At 30.6% G+C, this 22,474-nt stretch overlaps 1 protein-coding gene across 1 annotated transcript in view; it reads right to left on the bottom strand.

The window, feature by feature from the left end:
* Window positions 1-985: 985 nt before the first annotated feature.
* Window positions 986-22,474, bottom strand: part of CNTNAP4 (contactin associated protein family member 4) — a 630,591-nt gene continuing 609,102 nt past the window's right edge. The window contains exons 19-23 of the mRNA XM_051996707.1: window positions 20,562-20,695; window positions 19,487-19,574; window positions 9,887-10,105; window positions 9,472-9,543; window positions 986-3,421 (exon numbers count right to left, since the gene is read on the bottom strand). Of these exons, the coding sequence (XP_051852667.1) occupies window positions 3,228-3,421; window positions 9,472-9,543; window positions 9,887-10,105; window positions 19,487-19,574; window positions 20,562-20,695 (707 nt within the window). The 3' untranslated portion in view covers window positions 986-3,227. The remainder of the gene's footprint in view (window positions 3,422-9,471; window positions 9,544-9,886; window positions 10,106-19,486; window positions 19,575-20,561; window positions 20,696-22,474) is intronic.

The raw sequence follows: 22,474 nt of genomic DNA, 5'->3' as shown, positions 1-22,474 counted from the left end.
GGAAAATCTAGAGAAGCACTATATTGATAAAGCAACTCAAATTCATAAATTTCTCATTTCCCTTTTTTTCTTTATTAAATGTAATTTGGAATATAGGTTTAGAAAGAATCCCACAAGACTCATGGTCTATAATCACAAAGAGCCATTTTTTTATGAGTGAAATAAATGCTTGAGGGTAAAACCTTCATTATTTTTAACAGCATAATTAATTTTTTCATGTTTTCAATAATTTATTTTGAAATGTACAGGTGATAGAATAAATTTATAGGTAATATTTTAAGGATTCCATAAAAATATATTTGGCTAAAAATAAGGTGTAACTTGCTTTTTTACACATTTATTGGAATCTGAGGGGATCATAGCCATTCTATCTGTGCAATCAATTTGGGTTTATTAAACTTAGGGAAATAATTAGGCTCCCTTTCAAAATAAATTTAAAATTATAGCTTCTTTTTTCTTTCATTCTTTCTTTCTTTCTTGATCCTTCATTCCTTCTTTCCTTTCCTTTCTTTGGCTCTCTCTTTTTCCCTCTGCTTCTCTTTCTCTGTCCCTTCCTTCCAAAATCAAAACACCAGAAAGATTAATGTTCTTATGTTTCTGCTTTATCACATAAAATCAATAAGATGGTTTACAATTAAGTCCTGCATGTTTGAAATGTATTCCAATAAAAGTCTGTGAAGATTAAAAAATAAATAAATGAAAGCCTAGTCCAGAGTTGAGCATATTTGTAAATCAAATAATACTTAATGGTTGAGTCAATAAAATGTTTTCTGAAAAAAAGTCTAATTGGAGAATATATAAATCACTATAATTCATAGGATCTTTCCTATAGGTTCTCTTCATACATAGTCATCAGTAAAAAATGTAGTTTTCTTGCAGGTTTTATTTGCTTAAAAAGTACTTACCATTGTAGCTTCAGCATTAGTTAACTAACCACAATAGCCCAAAGTATATCAAAGCTTATAAAGAAATACACTCACCAGTGTAGAAAGCGCACATCTACAAGTTTTACTGTTTTAGAAAAAAATTAGTATATATTTCCCCAATTTAAAACATTTATACAACTTTTAAAAATATTACCTCATTTTATTTCAAAAATGCTTTTTTATTATTATTAACAGACAAGAGGAGAAAGGTTACAAATTGGGAAAGGAAGGCCAATGAAGGGACAACTGGATGGTATGTTATGCTTCAATGCACTTTGGTGCCACCATTTTGTTGTCCCTCTAGGAATGCAGCCAACAAAGAGCTCTGCTGCTTCTTCAAATATGAACCTGTTTAAAACTTCAATTCTTAATCCAGTTAATGCTTCTATGGGATAAAATTAACATTTGCTCCCTGCTAATGATACAGTGATATTATAACATTTATAGACATTAATGTCACTGACAAAATGTATATTTACTTTGTAAATTCTTTTCCTAACCAGTACAAAACTTTGGAGGAAACTAAATCTATCCTTCATAATGACATCTCCCTTTTTCTTTTATTTTAAAATTATCGCATTAATTAGAATCCTTAGTTATTATTGTTGTTTTATATACTTTCAAAGCAACATCAGTATAAACATAATGCAATGAAAGAAATCAAGTCACCTCTGAAAAAAACAACAATAAAAATAGGTTTTGTTTTTATTCTGTCTGGGAAAAAATAACTTTTTTAAAAGAGTTCATTGGAATGGAGATATGTTTCCTACTTGTCCTGGTGTGAAGAAATTAAAGATTCTACTTGGCAGGCACAACATAAGAGAGAAAGATAGTATAGCACCTCTTCTTAAGTGGCTTTTGAAATCCAAAGGATGGTAGCATGCAATTTTCTAATCATCTTTGCCTGATTACTATAGAACTATCCCCAGAACACTACACTTAAAATTTTTGCCTCATATATTTTATATATCACGATGAAAATATATTCAGTAATAATTCATATTGTCTTTCAAATGAGGAAGCGTTGTAGTCATACATAAAGATGGTTCAGATAAGTAAATTTAAGGAAGATAGTATAACAATATGCTTTCTCCCTCGCAATATTTTTTTTAGAAATAAGATTAGCTGTGCCATTATATCTTTTGTTCCAAGAAATGCCAAAGCAATAAAATATTGTGAAGAAAAGAATGAGAAAATATCTAATACATAGGCAACATATGATTGGAAACAAAACAGCATTCAGAAATGGAATTGGAGATTTACATTAATAAAGTAGTATATGACAGGCCATTTTAAGAATTCAATTATGCGCTAAAATAATAGCAGAAATATAACAAACTTTAGGAAAAGTCAATCAACATGGTCATTTTGTATGCTTGAGGAAAATATTTGTGATTATATTTCCATTAATTATAGGTGGAGACAGATTAATTTTGCAAAGAACTAAGAAGTATATGAATCAGGCAATCAATGTAGGGTAAAAATCATACACTCTACATGTGTTTAATAGTTGTCAATCTCTAAACTGACCGCCATCTACAAACTGAGATAACAAATTACTAAAAAGAAAAACCAACCTAATGTATCAAGAATCCATTTTTGTACATTTTGGCTACACTTATTTTACATCCAACATTGATTTTACCCCATCTTAATAAAACAAACAAGCAAACAAAAACAAAATTATATATTCAATCGAATAATGCATAATATTGATGATATTATAGGGAGAACTAACAGAGTTCCTGGTCACTTTGTTATCACTCACAATGAGGTACTCACACCAGTCAATTAACTTTTCCCACTCTATTTTTCATACATAAAGGATAACTAAAGGGAGCACAGTCAAAAAAAAAAAAGTCATTTAACTTAAAGCATCATTGTTAAACTTTGAATTTTGTCCTTGAACAAAACTCCTTAATTTCATTTTAAAAGAGGATAGGGCAACAGGTTCATAACAATTCTCCCATTTAAAAGCCATATGCATTATACATGTTAAACTTCAGATGTAGAGGAACACATCAGAACGGTCAGAAACTACCAACAATGAAATTGTTTACAATATCTAATTCACTGTTACATAAAATGCATTTATGATAGTTAAGGAATATATGTCATTGAAAGAGGCCTCCTAGAGCAATCACTGAGACTGAAACATATGCAGTAAAAGAGTTCTGCAAATCCACTGCATTAAGTTTGAGTGCAAGAGCTTATTTTATTTTTTTCTTTTTTGTCCATTGAGAGCCCCTGGCTTAGCAAGAAAGTCAAACTATCATAGTATTAAATTAAATCAAATTCCAATCAAAAGAAATATTCTTTCTGATTTTCATTAACTCTATTTTGCATGGTGAGCTCACTTTTCAGGGCAGTCTCAGTGCAGTCTTCATTTTCTGCCCTCTTTGTCTCATTTTTTTTATACAAGCTTTTCTGTTGATAAATCCGTACTGCAATGGCAGTGATGCAAAGCAAGATAAATATCACAACTGCTATCACACCTAATGGGGGGAAGAGAAAAACAATACTTGGGGTCAATCTCAAAATAATGTCTTTTTCCAAAAGAATTAAATGAATAGAAAGTACCCTGTGACTTCATTGGCTAGGAAGAGATAATAAAATTCCTAAGCTACTACAAAAGCCAATAATGTCTTTTTGAAAGTTTGGAATTCCATATATTTCTAACATCATAACACAAGTAGTATAATAAATTTTATATTGCTTCTGGGTCCCATCAAATTCTATGTCACATTCTTATTTTATGGCTTTAATCTAAACTTGTAAGAATCCATTTGAATGTATTTAGATTTCCTCAAAGGCCTTCATGTCCACATCACTGTATGAACATAATACTGGAATGTTTAAAAGGTTGAAAAATATGCATTTTGGAATACTTAATAATATAACAAATACTTTTTATGATATTAAAATGCGTGCAAGTTTTAACAATATTACTTTGAAATGCCTTGATGATGAGAGGCTGATGAATATATGTACTGAGCAAAAGAAAAATCCTAATATCAAAAAGATTATAGATATTTTTATACATTTAAACATCATCTATAGAGATGAAGATACTGAGAATATCTAGCTAGGGAATATCTAAAATCTTTTTGAATTGTTCTCTTAGCAAAGAAAAGAGAAAAGGAAACAAATTAAAATACTTTAATTGTCACTGCCCCACTGATTCCACATAATGCATTATATGGCAAGCTTAAAAATAATCCATTGTCTATAGTGAAATTAAAGTTACATGTAAATACTTACATAAATACATATGTGTATATGTTTATCTGTATATGTTTATGTATTCATATAGGAAGCAAAAATGAATCTTTCTGGATCTTGGACATTTTTGCAGAGTGATCCTGATCATTGATAAACAACAGTATTCATCAAATTTTTGACTGGTCCAATTTGGACTTATGAATTGCTGATTCATTACTTGTGATTTGTCATATTAAGATAAGGCAAAGTTGACTTTTCCATTAAATCTAATTGAGTCGTGACAGAAATTTTGGCATTTGTAATACATGGTTCTATTAAATGCAAATAATTATCTAGATTTTGAAATAATTCCAGGGATTTTTAAGGAAATCATCTGAAGAAAGACATTTTAAGTAAAATATAAATTTTCAATACATATTTTATGTCATTTTTATATTATGAACATTTTAAAATTGATGTATATTTGTGAATTCGTATTTTTCTATATCATCATTTTCAAATTTAAATCTCAAAAACTAAAAATTATTGACTGAAATAGGTTGAAATGTATGAGTTGTGACAAGTATGATTTGAGTGGCAATATCAGTATTGTATCAATCAGTTCATTTAGACCAGTTCTGTTTAACTTGAAATCTGGGGGCTTTTAAAAACAAACAAACAAAAACCCACTATATTATAATATAGTTGATTTCCTTTGTTTCCTATGCACTTTATTTTATGCCTTTAAAATCATTTTGAGAAGGGTTCCATAGACTTCATCAAGAGTCCATGACAAATAATAATAATAATAATAATAATAAAACCTTTGATTTAGTCAATCAAATCAGTCAAGGAAGGATTGAACAGAGAAGCTCACAGTTTAGCTATAGTTATAAAGTAGAATAGTGGTCTGCAAAGTGATTGACTTGGATTTAGGAAACTTCTGAATTCACTCTACAAATCTTATTTATTGTTAAATTTTAGGAAATTATTTAACCTCTCTGACCCTCGGTTTCTTTTTCTGTTAAATGAAGAAAGAAACACATGTACCATCTACCCTTAGTGGGACACTATTCTAAAGAGATGAATTAATAAGAACAATTAAAGACTCCAATCTACCTCACCGATTTGTTGTTAGGAAATTATATTTTATACCTTAAGGTACTCTACAAATGAAGTCATATTTATTCTGTTTATGCAAACTTTTGATTTCATTTTTAATTTTGGTGGTGGTCCATGTTCAGATTCCTAGAGACCCAGCAAAACATTTATTGGAATTGGCACAACAGACAACTAGCATAACGATATTTTGCAGAGATAGGAAATTCAAGTTAATTGTTTATATATTATTTCAACAATAATTAATGCAGCTAAAATTATAAAATATCTTAGTGCATTGTATATTTACTTAATCTTATATAAAACCATTAAAAATGTTAGTTTAATTCATCTATCTCAGATTTTCTTTTATAAGCACTTTTCTCTACTGGAGGTTATTTTCCAATTAGAAGAAAATTGTAGAGAGAATTTAGGACTTGAATATAAACAATGTCTTTTTAAATCAGGTCCTGGTTGATAATACTATATACATACATACATATGTACATATATAGATATAGCTATAGATATATAGATATGTTTTTATTGATATCTATATATCTATAGTAATATCTATCTATATCTATATATATAATATATACTTTTTTTTAATTGCATGGTGTATATATATTTTTTAATAAATTATTTTCTTAGTTCATTAAAATCTGGATGGAGAATCTTCTGAGACATTTAATAAAATCTTAAAGTTATTTAAACCTGAAATTAAACTCATTTCTTACATTAAGAATTCTAGAGTTTAAAAAATTTTATAAAACAAACAATAAAAAACCAGTTAGAGTCATAATGCACTTTTCACTATAAACTTTGTTGAATATTTAAATAATGTTAACTGATATCAAGCCTTATTCATTCATAATCAACTTAATTGTTAACTAGAGGGAAGGGACTGTACTGTGGCTTTTTTGTCATGAAGCAGAGAAAATAGTATAGGGTTTGAAGTTGGAGGATTTGGGTTTAAATTCTGCTCTAATATTTACTATTTAAAGGATCTTGAGCTTTTTAAATCTTAGTTTCCTAATTTATTAAATGAAGGGATTATTATACTAGATGACCTCTAAAATTCCTTCCAGTTTTAATTCTATTATTTTTCTTTGAATTTTAAAACTATGGCTTTCATTTCATTTCAGCATTTACTGGTATGATAGTTAACAGGAAATGAACATTATAGGGTCAAAGAGAAAGAAAGGATCTCAGAAGCCATTCTAATCCAATTCATTTTATAGATGAGGAAACTGAGGTACAGGAAATTTAAATGTATTGTCTAAGATCATACAAGTAACAGTTGTCAGAGACAATATTTAAATGCAAATTCGAAGTCAGTAAAACCAGCACTCTTTCTATTGTGCCTCAAGCATTCATTATTTATATAAATACACCTTCCCTTAGGAGATATTTTCTTTGTCCTTGAAGCAACTAGAGTATTGTAAGTAGGAACTGATCCATAGAAATAGATGAAAATTGGAAACTGCACTGAGTCAGTGTGGAAAGACATTCATAGATTCGAGTATATTGTATAGTCAAAATAAATTTAAATAAAAATAAATAAATAAAATTTAAAAAGCTAATGAATTAATTTACCTTCAACAAATAGCTTATCTAACTCAAATTTCAGTGTTATGATTAACTTCAAACTGATAATTATAAATTTTAAAAGTTCAACTGTGGCTGTAGTTTTCAAGGAATAATAGTAAATTATAAATAATAGTAAGCTGGCCTGAACTTTAAAATGAATAATTCAGGAACAAAAGGCTATTTAATCCTGGACTTAGTATATGAATAATGTGTCAATAATCAGAATATCTATTAAATAAGATGGTCTTGAAGAAAACCATTCATATTCTGTGTTGACAGTATATGTCTTTCAAATTGTCAATGTTCTGCCACCCTACCCTGGCTCCACCTTTTTTTTTTGCTATGCCCACTTACCATATTTTAGAGTGAATTAAATAATTACTTCAGGCCAGCAAATCTGTTTCTGTAAAAATATTAAGACTGAGCCCAAGTGAGTGACCTTTCACATATATGGAAGAAACATTGTATATATAAATATATATGTGCATATACTTTTGTTTATATTTCTTTCATAAGTTTCTTAGGAGGAAAGGTAATTTTAATTTAATTAGTATAAATGTGTATGTGTATATACAAACATATGTATATATGAAAGCTATATGTGTTAAGATTTTAAGGCCAACTATATATGCTTAAATATATAATATAAAACATATTCTGTAATATATATTATACTTTATATTTTATGTTACATATAAACAATATATATTATGTTGATACATATGTATATGTATATATGTGTGTGTATATCTATATCAATTAAATCACAAATACCCTTTCCCTCAAAAACCTTAATATATATGTATATAAAATATATATACCATAACTTTTAAAAACTATGTATAGGTTTGTACATGTGTACATGTAGGTATATAAATATACATTTGCATATATAAAATATGCATGTGTGTGAACACAGACACACCACATATTTCTTGATGGAGAAGAATAATTTTAATTTAATTAGAATCTATGCTGGTACAACAAAAAGGAAATGCCATGCAGTCCAAAAAGAAAACCTCTTTTATTGCTATTCTCTTTTTGCAGTCTCTCAAAACTCACAGTTTAATTTTTATAGCCACTCCAAAAAGAATTCTAAAGTATTACTCATTCTTATACATGAAAGTTAGTTCTAATCTTTTTCTTTTCTGCTTTGAACTTTATAAATTATTTGAAAGATTCAATTGTATCTATTCATTTCTCTGTGAGGCGTGTAATGGTCTGCACTGGTTCCTTTATTTAGAAATAGAAAAGGACATTTTAAGAACATCTAGTCCAACCTCCTCATTTTACCAAGGCACAAGCACGGTCAGTGACTTGCCCAGGAAAATAATATATACGTTGCTGCAGTTTTCTGAAGACTTCACTATTTCAAAAAGGGCTAGTCCTATGTACTTGAATGGACTGCATTTAAAGTAATAAGTGACAGAACAAGCAAGCCTCAGTCCTTTGATTGCAAACACAGCCATCTTTTTACTTTATCAGACTTCTGGGCATGATCTAATCTTATGCTTTGTCACTGACTTTTCTGTGTACTTGTCACACATGCTCTTTAAACACAGAATAGAATTCCTAATTAAGAAATACTGAGAATCATCTGTGCACAACAGTCTCAAGTTTTGATTCTTAAAATAAAATAATAAAAAATGAACCAGTCCCTTTAAAAATTTACCCTGTCAATTGGTTCAAATGAAAATAGTGTATTTTATTGTAGAAATAAGGACAGGTCAATTATGTGTTCTTAACTCATTTTTGACCCTTATTTTATAATTCCTAAAAATGGGAATTTTAATGATCTAAGAAAAATGCACAGGGCATCAATGTTTGAATAATTTTCTCCTTTCTTTGGAGAAAAGCTATCTTCAAATAAGTGTGGGATACTCAAATGGCAAAACCAAAAGAACTATAATGCATATTTTCAGACTCCCAAACCTGTTGTGCTGAGCACTCTACCATGCTGCCTCTCCAGTAAGAGAGAATGTAAACATGTGCTGTTCTGAATCACTTTTTGATATGATAATTAGATCTCAGAGAGCACATTATTCCTATTGCCAAAAAAAAAAAAAAAAAAAAAAAAAAAAAAAAAAAAAAGGATTTTATTGCTTTCTCAATTTGAAATCCAAGCAAAAGATGCTTTCTTTGGGGAAAGTCTCTAAACACATGCAAATTCCTATTTTCTTAAGTATTAAGGCAGCACAAAATATGTGCTTTAAATAGCAATTTTATCACAGATTCCATTACACTTAACATAACCCTCTTGTAAAAGCAGCCTTACGTCCAGGAAGCCATTTAAAATGCTTTTTCCTTAAGCATATGCTGTATGCCTAGAGCACCTGGTGTCCATTTCCATATTGTGATGTTTGCATTAGATGGCTCTGCAACTATTGCTATAATTTTATGCTTCAGTGGATTTTTCAACTACTTAGACCAACTATTTCTAGAGAAGTTGATGTCAAGAAGATATTAGAAAAATGGTAAATAGGAAAACTAGTCTGTTAATGATCCTTCCAAGTGCCTGCAGCTTTTAAAATAAAATTACAGTTCTTTGCATGTGTTTCTTGTATGATGCATTCTCACTAATTTAACCAAAAATCAAATGGCAATAATTATTAATAAAAAGTTTTAAGGAAGCTACTACCATAGTCCCTATTACCTCCAATTATTGCAGAGTCACTTCTGATTGCATTAGCTAAGGGCTCTCCCTCATCTATTGGTCCAGAATGATCTGTAGCAGAAAAAAAGGACAGTGACAGAAACAAGTAGAAAGTAGGGTTTTAAAATAATTTACACATGTTTGACACAAGAACAGAACATCTGGATATATCAGAAAGTATGAATCTTTATGGTGCAGACATTTATAACATTTCAGTGGAATAGTTTCAAATGAATAAGAAACTAAAACATAGAAAAGAACATCAGAAAACAAAGCTGAACAGACCAAATGGAACATATATAGAAAACTATCCCCAAGGTGTCATCCAAGGTAAAGTAATGGCAATGAGAGGAGTGTTGTTTACTCAATGGGCAAAACATATCAGGAAATACAAATAAAGAAAGTAATATTCTACCTGCAAATGAATGTGTTGTTTCACTCAGTGTTGACTCAGCTCCAGTTAAAGTGCCACAGTTTGATTCAGCTACATGCCCTTTAATAGTGACTGGAGCTGAACTTGTGTGATGTAATGCAGCCTTCAAAGGAGCAATGTGGTTAAACTGCACAGAAGAGAGACATCCAATGAACCCCTGTGAGTTGGCTTTCATTGTCTCTTGGTCGACATCATTATTTTCTGTCAATCAAAAGAAACAGAATACATAATTCCAGTGCAAGGTTGAGGTCCATCTCCAAAATTTGTAAAAAGTAAAAATTAGTTTTATGTTATAAGAAATGTCCGTTGAGAACTTAATCACAGCTTTATCTATTTGGAATTGTATATTATACATAAAACATTGTATCTGCATATATTCAGGAAAGAAGGAATTTCTAATTTTTCTCATGTTGAAAAGTATTCAGAAAAGACTAATTAAAGTAGGATATAATTGAAGTGATCATGATTTCTTGTTAATCCTCCATAGCATTTAAAAGAAATTTTTTCATAAAAATATTTTTGTTTTCTAGAAATGAAATCAATTTAAGGTTAAAACTTTTCATTTGTTTTTTGTTTTTGAATCCTTAACATCTAGCACTGCACTTTTAAATATAAGAGGAACTTAATATATCCTTTCAGAATTGAAATTAGTTGAATCATTTTTAATTTTAAAAGATTAGAAAAGATTAATGAGTAAGGAATACATTTAGAAAAAATTGAAATGGCTTCATTGTCTTCATATAAAGGAAAAATAAGTATTCCAATAATAATGACCAGTTGTTTTGTTTCTTCTGGAGATCAGTTGAATTTAATTTAAATTGCAGAAAATGGAAATCAAGTTAGCCATATGAAAATGTTTGAGTAATCCTTCCTTCTTCCCTCCCACTATCTTCTGTATATATTAATTAGGACTGTAATATATATACGAAGAAACTTAATATAGGGCTTAAGTAAAAATGTTATTTCTTTGGATTCCTTCTAATATGATCAGCCAAAATTGTTTTTGTTGTTGTTTATTCAGAGATACATTCTCAATATACAATATGTTTCAATGGGAATTTCCACTTTTCTTTTTTTTTTCATTCATTTTTACAAGATTTTTTTCTGTATTTTAAACAAGAGCATTGCTAGTATTTATAGCACTATATTGTTCTTTTTTCCTCCTCTGACACAGAAACTAATGCTATATTTCCCTCCTTAGTTATCTCTATTAGTTTGGTTTTGATATTATTGAGATCAAAGAGAAAAGTTCAAAACAAATAGGATTTATTAAATTTGTAAAAAATTAATCCCTTATAATCACTATGTTTAACCAAAAATGAAGGTGGTATTGGATTGTTTATTGTAAATATCCTTCCATTGCAAAAGCAACTCTTAAGCACTAAAATTTCTCAGAATCAAGATTGTCTTATGCAATTTTAGGAAATTTTTCAGACTAAGAAAATGGTGCAGCTCAGAGTATTTTGGAAAAAAATTGTTTTCCCTAAATTACCAATCTGGAGTACCAAAACTTAAAGTATCAACTAAATAGAGAAGAGAAATAACTCATTTTCATTGCTAAAGCAACAAAATCAATTGTTCTTACTCTCCTGAAAGACTAGTGGTGTTGTTTTCATAAGGTTTTAAATTTTATCTCTTTTCCCATGTTTGAGATGCACAAAAAGTAATAAAGAATGTTTATGTGCACCAAAAATTGGGATATGTACTTATGAGCTACACTTTCAAAAGATTATTTAGTGACAATAAGGGACATACATGCATTCAGGATAGATCAGATTCTATAAATTATCAAGTAGATTATGCATTATGCTTTGGAAAATGAGATTCAGTTTACTCCAGTAGAGAAATATAGAACAAACATTAAATTGGTAAACATTACTTCTGATAATAATTCACAAAAAATATAACAAAATATAAGGAAGTGTGGTGCTTCACCAATACATCCTTGGGCAGGAGTGGGGTGGAAGGTGAATGGGAGGATTCCCCCAAACATAGCCTTCTACAAACAAATAGTATGTTCATTCTTTTTTTTTTTTTTTGTATGCCAGAGATACTTTTCTTTATTTTTCCTATTTTGTTTTCTTTTTTAATTTTTATTTAATAATTACTTTATATTGACAGAATCCATGCCAGGGTAATTTTTTTTTTACAACATTATCCCTTGCACTTGTTTCTGTTCCGATTTTTTTCCCCTCCCTCTCTTCACCCCCTCCCCTCGATGGCAACCAGTCCTTTATATGTTGGATATGTTGCAGTATATCCTAGATACAATATATGTTTGTAGAACGAACAGTTCTCTTGTTGCATAGGGAGAATTGGATTCAGAAGGTATAAATAACCCGGAAAGAAAAAAAAAATGCAGATAGTTCACATTCGTTTCCCAGTGTTCTTTCTTTGGGTGTAGCTGCTTTTGTCCATCATTTATCAATTGAAACTCAGTTAGGTCTCTTTGTCAAAGAAATCCACTTCCATCAAAATATGTCCTCATACAATATCGTTGTCGAAGTGTATAATGATCTCCTGGTTCTGCTCATTTCACTTAGCATCAGTTCATGTAAGTCTCGCCAGTCCTCTCTATATTCATCCTGCTGGTCATTTCTTACAGAACAATAATATTCCATAACATTCATATACCACAATTTACCCAGCCATTCTCCAATTGATGGGCATCCATTCATTTTCCAGTTTCTAGCCACTACAAATAGGGCTGCTACAAACATTTTGGCACATAGTATGTTCATTCTTAAAGATAATATGTACTCACAATTTTTCCATGAATTTGATTTATAGATAAAAGAGGATTTTTTTTGTTACTTATTATAGTATATTTTCCTTCCACCAATATAAATATAGGAAAGAAAGCAATTAAAGAAGTCATGGTAATAGTCACCAAACACAACCATTCTCTCTGAAGTTGCACAAGATTAATTAGATTTTTGAATATTATGAAAATTACTTGAAGGATTAAGAGTTCAAGAAAGAAACAATATAAAATACATAATATTTTATAATATATATAATATGTAATAACAATATAAAAATTAAAAAATTCAAAACAGATGGGACTGGGTGTGATCAGGTCTCCAAATACAACAGAATTGGGTACTAATCAGAATTAATCTGCTTTGGAGGAGGGAGTTTCCTCATCAAAAGATCTCTACATGATGAAAATCAGAGAGCCAATCTCACTCAATCCTATGAAAACATTAAATTGCCTACAACTGATGTAAGTGTAGGATAGGAGTCCTAACTTTTTTAAAGTCAAAGAGGGGAAGAAACAAAAAAAAAAAAAACAAAAGCAAAAGAAAGAATTACTAATGCATTCATCTACAATCTTAGAATTTAAAGCTGGGTGGGATATTGGATATTAATTAGTTCAACCTGTTAATTTCCCAGATGAGAAGAGTTCAACAGAAGTGAACTTTCCCAGCATTATTTAGACAGAGTATAACATCTCTTCCTCTGATTATCGAGGACTGATAGTTGAAGGAACATGGTGTGCTATGAATATCTTCTTAGAACCAAGAAGACCTAGGTTTACTGTTTGTCTCTGACATATACTGGCTGTTTGACCCTGGGAAATCCTCAATTTTCCAAGCAATTATTCAAAATTCTAAAAAAGATGCTAACCTGCATTGTTAGTGGGAGTTTCTTCATTTGGTAGCTCCTTTTATTAATAAAATTATAGGGACAGTCTCTTCTATCCCTATCAACATCCATTGAGCCATTAGTACTTTAAATACCAACGTGGCACAATGAAATCAATCAGGAATACTTATCCTCCCTAGTTCAATATGACCACAATTTCTTACTTGCTGAGTGATTTTCACCAAGTCACTTTACTCATTTCCTTCTGTTCCTTATCTCTAAAATAAAATGGAGAAGAAAACGGCAAAGCATTCCAGTATCTTTGACAAGAAAACTTCAAATAGAGTTTGGAAATTTTGACAAGATTGTACAACACTCTGCAATTATTTCTTTTTTATTTTTCCAAATATATGCAAAGAAAGTTTTCAACATTCATGCCTACAACACCCCATGTTACAAATATTTTTCTCTTTCCCCTTCCCAAGACAGCATTTTTTAAAAAAAAAATTATAATAGCTTTTTATTGATAACACTTTCTAAATAGGAAATCCTTATCCAGTAACTAAAGATCAAGCAAAGTAGACTGAATTGAATCAGTTATTTTCAGTTTAAATGAAATAAGAAGACAACAGAAAACTTCAACTAAAGAAGGAAAAAATGTAAATATGAGAATTAACATCATAGAATTAGTATTTAAAGACTTTTTGAAATAAAGTAGTCCAGAATATATTTTTAACTGGTCCTTAATTAACTTTTGTTTTGACTGACTCTCACAAGTCATATAATTATTTCTGGTTTATGTCATCTTAAAGGCTTATATGGTACTTTTACATACATTTCATTTTAATCCTAAAAACAATCCTAAGAAGAAAATATTATATGTTGCAGTGGAGTACAGATGAGGGATCCCCATTTTATGGCTGAAGGAGCAGAGGCTCAGTGAGATTAAGTAACAGTCATAATTTATGAAGTTAGTAATTGTTGGAGAAAGAATTTAAACCCAGTGCAAGTTCTGAAAGTTCTTGTAAAATTAAAAAAGTTTTAAGTCAATATCTGAAGCTAGACTATATACCTTTCATAGCAAGACAAACCTAGGCAGATTTGCAATGTCTCATCAAGAAATAGTGTAAGGTCTATGTGTTTTTGTTTGTTTTTAATGGCAAATCTCTTATACAATAGAGATTGTGGTCTAAGTGGAAGAACTGACATATTTCAAACCACAAGTTCTCAAAAAATTGAAGTCCTTCTTTCCTCCTTTCCTTTCTTCCTTATTTCCTTTCTTCTTTCCTCCCTTCCTTCCTTCTTTCCACAAATGGAGGTAAGTGACTTTTCCAGGATTATATAAGTATTTGAATTTGGATTTTTAACTCAGATCCTCCTGACTTCAGGACCAGTGCTCTATTCACTGTACCATCAAGCTGCCCCTCAAATTTTTCATAGAAATCATTAGTTATTACTTCACTCAAACTTTGTGCCTATAAGGTTAAAGGTATTTTGAAGATTTGCCCAGACAATTTGATTGCACATTTGTTACTCACACAAAATCATATGCCATACCCAGAAGAAAAATAAATGTGATTCAGTAGAGGATATTTGGGGCAGACTTTGAAATTCTCTGATAATGGGTCAATATTTCATCTCTGAATGTAAAGTGGAGTTACTCCTTCCTCTAATTACCACTCAGACCCACTGCTATAGGTCTCTTATTAACTCATGTGTTTAAACACACAATTTTGCCTCCTTGGCTAAACATTATAGTTAGAACAACAGGCCTACTATTTTTTCTTTGTATTTTTGGTCTGGAACAATGAAAGAAGTAAAGAAACATTTATCAAACACCTGTCAGATATGCAATAAGTGCATATAAGTGCATAAACATACTCTCATTTGAGCCACACACCAACTCAGGGATACATATAGTATTATGATTTCGATTTTATAACTGAGGACACTGAGGCAAACATACTTTAAGTGACTTGCACAGTTTATATATGCAGAAAGTTTTTAAGATCAGATTTGAATTCAGATCTTTCTGACTCCCTGGAGAGTGTTTTAACAACTCCACAACCCAGCTGTATATAATTTCCTAAGTGCAAGAAGGGCTGGTAAGAAACTTCCTCTTTCATAGTGGATCAACATCTTTTCTCAAGTTTATTGTTTTAAGAGAATTTTCTGAGGGGCATTAGAGGTTAAGCAATTTGACCAAGTGCACTTTGCCAGAGATAGGAATTGAAATAAGGTTCTTCTACCCTTAAATCAGGTTTTTGTCCACTATTCCAAAGCATTCTTTTATATTACTATGATGACAAAAAAAAGGTAGCTCTCACTCTTTTTCTAAGTCCAGATCACCAAGAAACCTTAAAATAATGCTGTTTTTCATTATATGGACTAATTTTTTCTTTAAAGGAGATTTTATTTTGTATATAAAGCTTATATGGAGTCAGTCCATTTACTGACCAATATGGTATTCTCATATCTAAGTGTTTTACTTTGCTGGAATGTCAAAAACTTCTACTTATTAGTAGACTAGATTAAATATTTTCTAGAAGAAATATTTTAAGCTGAAAATGTTTAAATATGTCAAACAAAATCAAAACAGAAGGTATAAAATTACTCAACTGCAATTTTCTATTATTAGGATTTTTTGGTTTTGTTTTTTAATTTGACCTTTTAAAAACAAATAAATTATATTTGGGAAATACCTTGATATAATGGAAAGAATACTAGGTCTAGAGTCAGAGGATCTAGATTCACATTCTATCTTGATACTAATGACCTGTGTGTCAATTGGGCAAACTGCTTTATGTCTCTTTTTCCTATCTAGAAATTGAGAAGCTTGGACAAATAGTTTCTGTGGTCTCTTCTTGCTCTTCATCTTTGTGGCTCTCAAAATGACAACCACAGAATTTCTTGAGCTATTATAATTGAGCATAAGGAAATAAAATGTTTGGTTTTTGGTTTTTTGGTTTTTTGCTATTTTAAGGGGTCTTTTTTGTTTCTTTTCTTATCTTTCTTTTTTTTTTTTTAATTTGTGCCCTTCCCAAAATATCTATCTTTATACAACAGAGAAAAAGAGAAAAGTAGCAAGTGGGGATGAGGGGAGAGGGAGAGAGAGAGAGAGAAAAGAAAAGAGAATGAAAGAAGGAAGGAAGGAAAGAAGGAAGATGGAAGGGAGGGAGAAAGGGAGAAAGGAAAGGAGGGAGGGAGGGAGAAAAAAAGAGAGGAAGGGAAGAAAAAAGGAAAGAACGAAGGAAGGAGAAAAAGAGAGGGTGGAAGGGAAGAAAGGAGGGATAGAGGGAGAGATGGAGGAAGGAAGAAAGGAAAGAAGAAAGGAAGAAAGGAAGGAAGGGAGGAAGGAAGAAAGAAAGGAAAAAAGAAAAGAAGGAAGGGAGGGAGGGAGAGAGGGAGAGAAGGAAAAAGGGAGGAAGAGAAGGAGAGAGGGAGGAAAAAACAGAAGGATGAAGAAACAAAAGAAGAAAATTTTCATGTTAAACATACATACTCCAGAAAAACAAATTCTAAGACTGGGCATGCTTGCAAATGTATAGCCCTTTTTGTAATTCAAGTTTATCATTTCTCTAACAGAATAAAAGTAACATGTTGCATTTCAAGTTTTCTAGATTTTAGTTTGCTACTCCATTAATTAGTTTAACAGGCTTTCAAAGTTGTTGTTTTTTCTTTTTCTAAATTTTGTTATCATTATTTTAATTGCTTCCCTATATCGGCTTACCTTAGTCTGAATCAGTTTATGGAGGTCTTCCAAAGTTTCTTCTGAAACTGTATGTTCCATTTTGTAATTTCTTTTGAAAGAATATTATCCCATTATGTCTATATGCCATAATTTGTACTTCATTCCCTGATAAAAATACTCTTCTATCCCCAAGTTTCCAGTTTGAAACAACTACAAAAGAGTTCCCATAAATATTTTTGTTCATAAAGTTTCCTATTTAATTTTTTTTCCTTTGTATTATAGGTTTAAAAGTTGTATAGCTGACTAAACTTGTAAATTAGAAACTTTGGGGGCATAATTCTTAATTGTTTTCCACAAAAGGTAGATGGATTTATCTACAGCTATACCAAGAGGTCACAAATGTGATTATTTTCATGCAGCCTCCTACAACATTTGTCATTGTCTTCTTGGCCAGTCTGGTAGAACCTCAGAGTTATTTTACTGAATTATATACCACTAAATTAGCTTTAATTAATGATTTTCATTTTTGTAAATGGTGGCTAATAGCTTGGATATCTTCCTTTGACAAATACCAATTCATATTCTTTGACCATTTATCTATTGAGAAATGGTTTTCAGTTTCATCAGTGTACTTTATGGAGAAGGTTACTATATCCAGTATGATAGTTTGCCCAAGAACATCTAAGTGGTAGAAGGAAAAATAGAGTCCTAATTTCCTAGCTTCTAGATCTTTCACTATATAGTAATACCATGTCAAGGAATATCTCAGAAAACTGAATTCAATGCATCTATATAACTACTAAAATTCTAGTAGTTATTACTAATTAGTACAAAAATTTAGCAGTTATGTAGATGATTTGAATTTATAATCTATGAGCCTCAATCTATAAGCTGACAGGTCTAGATCAATAATGACTAATAAAAATTTACTATAAAAGCTACACTTTTATAGCTAAGGTAATATATTTTAGTGAGTTATGCCAGACCAAGATTTGGTTTAATTTTTAAAATAACATCATAAAAAAAATTATCATTTATAGTCATATTTGTTAAGCATCGTATATTTACATTTAAACCAAATAATAAGATTGCCAATCAGTCTTCACCTTAACAGTTTCATGTATATTAGTAATTCTATAAGTAAAATTGTGATATTTTCACTTTAGGTTACTTTAGGCTATTAAATATTTCTTTGCAAATCATAATTTTTTCTATGACAGTAATACACCTGGAAAATAGGGCAATTTGACATTTCCCCTATTTGGAAAACATGAAGTCATAATTTTAATGTCTTCTAGAGTGTTTATAAACATTTAATACACTTATAAAACTAGTCAGCATCCTTGTGTTTCATTATCCAGCAGCACTCTGCTCACTCAGGCAGTCTCAGTTTGAGGGAACATACATAAGAAAAAAAAAAACAATGACCAATGAGTCAAAATGCAAGTAGCTGAAAAGTTTATCTCTATTCTTTTTACTTAAATTTCCCTAAATAAACTAGATTACTAAAAACTGCTAATCCAGGAATAATAAGTAGGCAGCAAAATGATACAGTCATTCTCACTGTTATGGATAAATGTCAAGGGTGTTTGTATTTTCTTTCCTCTTAAAAAAACTCCCCAAAAAATCAATTTTGTCCTTGGTGATAAAAATTAGAAAATGAAAAGGGGAAAAAAAGCATTCACATTATCATTCTAAAATGATAATTAGACTTTTGAATGATGTAATCAGGAGAATTTAGCAGGATAAATAACAGCTATGAAACTTCTAGAGTGGGTATAAGGATAAAAGACTGCAATCACAAAACCTCCATCAGCTATATTACAGCAGGAAAAAACAGGATCTCTGCCACTTCCCAGGGCTTATTCATTAGCAGAAAGAAAACAAACAGCTGCTTCTCTTTTCTTTTCCTTTCAAATGCTCTAACCTTAGCTTCATTTGATGGTTTCTAGATTTGGAAACTGATTAATAAATAATCCTTGGTCTTTATATCTCCTTTGATCATGGTTCTTCTTTTCTGGAGGATAAGCAAAATACCATGTTTCATTATGTTTGATTGCCAAATGAGAGGGATAAGTGTGAAATTATTCTTAATGGAATACACTTGCTCATTTTACAGGAAACACTTATCCATGATTACATATGCACTCTGACAGAAGTATAGTTTCTACCTTGATTGTCACTCACTATATAATTAAATTGAAGACAAGGAATTTCTATCAGAAAGATTAGTGTTTTATGTGAGTAACATGACACTTTTGATCTGTGCTTTTTTGAGGAAAAGTGCTCTTTCTCCTACTTACCTAAAATCTTGCCAAGAACAAGGGATTTGATTGCATTGAATTCTATACCAGAGGACAGAGTGACTTGCTCTCTTGGATTCTGGTTAACCTACAAAGATTTTTCCAAAAGACAACAATAACAGAATGGATGACAATTTCTCGATAGAAAGAAGGGAAAGCAAAGAAGACTGGGACATAAAAACAAATACTTATTAATGTTACCAAAATAACTAAAGAACAAATTCTAAAGAATGAATCATTAAGATAGAAAAAGTGTTTCCAACAATTCTAACAAACAGATAATTTTAATCTTGACTAAGACATGGTTTTAAGTACTTATTATTTGGGGGAGAGGGGGAAAATTATTGTTCTACTTCAGACAGAATCTATGTTTCTTTTAAACTTTTCTGTATGTATTGTATTATTTGGTAAGCACTTTAACAAGATGTGTGAGGCTTTTTTTTTTTTTTAAGATAAAAAGCTCCCACCTCTCTTAAAAGGAAACTTCAAAATCAAACAATTACATATTATTCTAAGACAATAAATAGATGTTTCTGCTAGTCCTTATAATAATTCATTACCCAGCCCTGGCTTGCATATATGACTTAATTTAAAATAGAATCATGAGAACTTCTCTTCCCACTGGGTGGTTTTCATTTCAAAATACCTATAACATAAATCATAAGTTAGTCTTCTTCCCACTGACGTCAAGAAATCAATTGGGAAGAAATTGGCTTTATCAATAAGTTATGTATTTTTCATAATGCTTTAAAAATGATTGTAACAAAAATTCCTTAGTATTTTTGCTCTCATAATCCGATGAGCACTTTTTTGTTGTATAGTGATAACTGATCAATTTCATATGCAAGAAGCCAGAAACATTTCTTTATCAGAAAAAAAATGGAGCAAAGTATAGGGGGAAAATGCCACTTTAAGAAACAATGCCAATAGAGTCCCATTTCCCCAGAAGGATAGAATGCAATTCTTTTTCCATAAGCTATGAAGAAGCCTTAAGTAGAAGGTGTTTCAAGATTACATTGTTTAATTTTCTTTTAAGTTGTACATCATGGGGGGTGTCAGTCTTCCTGAAATTTACCTCTACAAATAGTACACCTTCTTCTCTGTTAATCTTCACATGGTGAAGCTGTCCATCAGCCATATTTTTGAAATTGCTGTTAAAAACATCTGGCTCTTGTTGGCTATCTAATTTGTACCTGATTTGCAAACTTCCTAAAGGATAAAAAATATTATTTTAGAAACACTGTGATTTACACAACAACATATACAAAAATCTATAACATTTTTCTTAATTCCATAAAAGAATGTGTAATTTCAACCTGTTCAATATCATATATTTGGATATTTCATCTCCCACAGACATTCATTTCAGCAAAACTTTTTTCCTCTATCTCAAATACAATATTCCCAAACGATTATTAGTTATTAATTTATGAAGTATACTATCACCATCAGTTTCTGGGTTCATTTGAAATGCAAGATTTTCCAATAGCTTTTATGGAAATGGCCAACATTATGCAATACTGATTTAGGAAACTAGTTTAGAATGTCAGCTCTCCTACTTATAACCTAAGGGTTTGGGGGTAAGTCACAATTTTCTGGCTGCCAATTTTCTTATCCATAAAGTGAAAGGGTTGTACTAGGTCACCTTTAAAGTTCTTTCTAACTCCAATCTTATAACTAAAAGAATATTTAGTAAACAATCTCTTACAATTCTTTTATGAATTGTGTTCTCAATAAAATGAAGCATATTTATATGTATGTATGTATGTATATATGTGATATATATATATATATATATGTATATATATATATATATATATATATATACATATATATATATATATAATTATTGTAACAAGTTCTAAAGTACCAACATCTGGACTAAGAAGTAATGTGTAATGCAGCAAAATAACTGTATGGATATGTATACATATATTGTATTTAACATATACTTTAACATATTTAACATGTATTGGTCTACCTGCCATCTGGGGGAAGGAGTGGAGGGAAGGAGGGAACAAAAGATTTTGCAATTGTCAATGCTGAAAAATTGCCCATGCATATATCTTATAAATAAAAAGCTATAATAAAAAAAGAAATAATGTATGTATAGTCTGGTCAATCAATGTAGAATTCTTAGCAGTACAATAATAATATTATGTTATTGTATTCACATGGAAATTTCTGAAAAAAAATAGGGAAGTATGTGAAAATCATTCCATATGGCCACAATCATAGACTTCAGGATGAAGTTAAATAGAAATGAACAGTTTCAGGCCTACTGTACCCTGAAAACTAATACTACTCATGCACCTATGGAGAACCAATTAATTTGCTTCACAGGATATCTTCCCAACTTAAAGTTTTCCCTCTGTTCTGTTAAGCTCAAAGCCTAAAAGAAAATACAAAAATTCTAATTTTAGTTTGTTTTCAAAACTCCTATTACCATAAATTCAATTTCCTTACCTAGCTCACAAATTTTCTCATATAATATTTTTGAGAGGGGAAAAATTATGTGAGTTTGTAGTTCTTTGTCTTTTGTGCAACAAGATCATGATATCAGGAAAGTCATGCCATGACATGCAAGTAAACTGGATTTGAATAAGGGGTGCTTTGCAAGGTCAACAGCCTCACTTTGTCCTGCAGAACTATATGGGTCCTGTGGCCAGATAGAGATCAGGACCACTGGAAATGATCCTGGATGTAGTGAGTGACCTTGGTCTTTTTAAGCTAAGGTCTTTAACCCATCTCGGTGTAACTCAGGAAACCACCCATTTGGTGATAAGGCTAGGACCTTTACCTTTATGAGTGGGATGACTTCCTACAATAATGCAGATGTGCAGCTCATCTACAATTTATATAATTAGCTAGTTGCCTCGGGCACTAGTAAATTACGATTTTTGTTTGGATCCAAATTTTCTGGCACCATGTCTTGTCATCCATCCACTATTCCATGTTGCTATTCTTGTTTATAGAATATTCATCTTT

This window comes from Antechinus flavipes, chromosome 1 (genome assembly GCF_016432865.1).
Source record: "Antechinus flavipes isolate AdamAnt ecotype Samford, QLD, Australia chromosome 1, AdamAnt_v2, whole genome shotgun sequence".
Lineage (NCBI taxonomy): Eukaryota > Metazoa > Chordata > Mammalia > Dasyuromorphia > Dasyuridae > Antechinus > Antechinus flavipes.
This window is presented reverse-complemented; position numbering and strand designations above follow the sequence as displayed.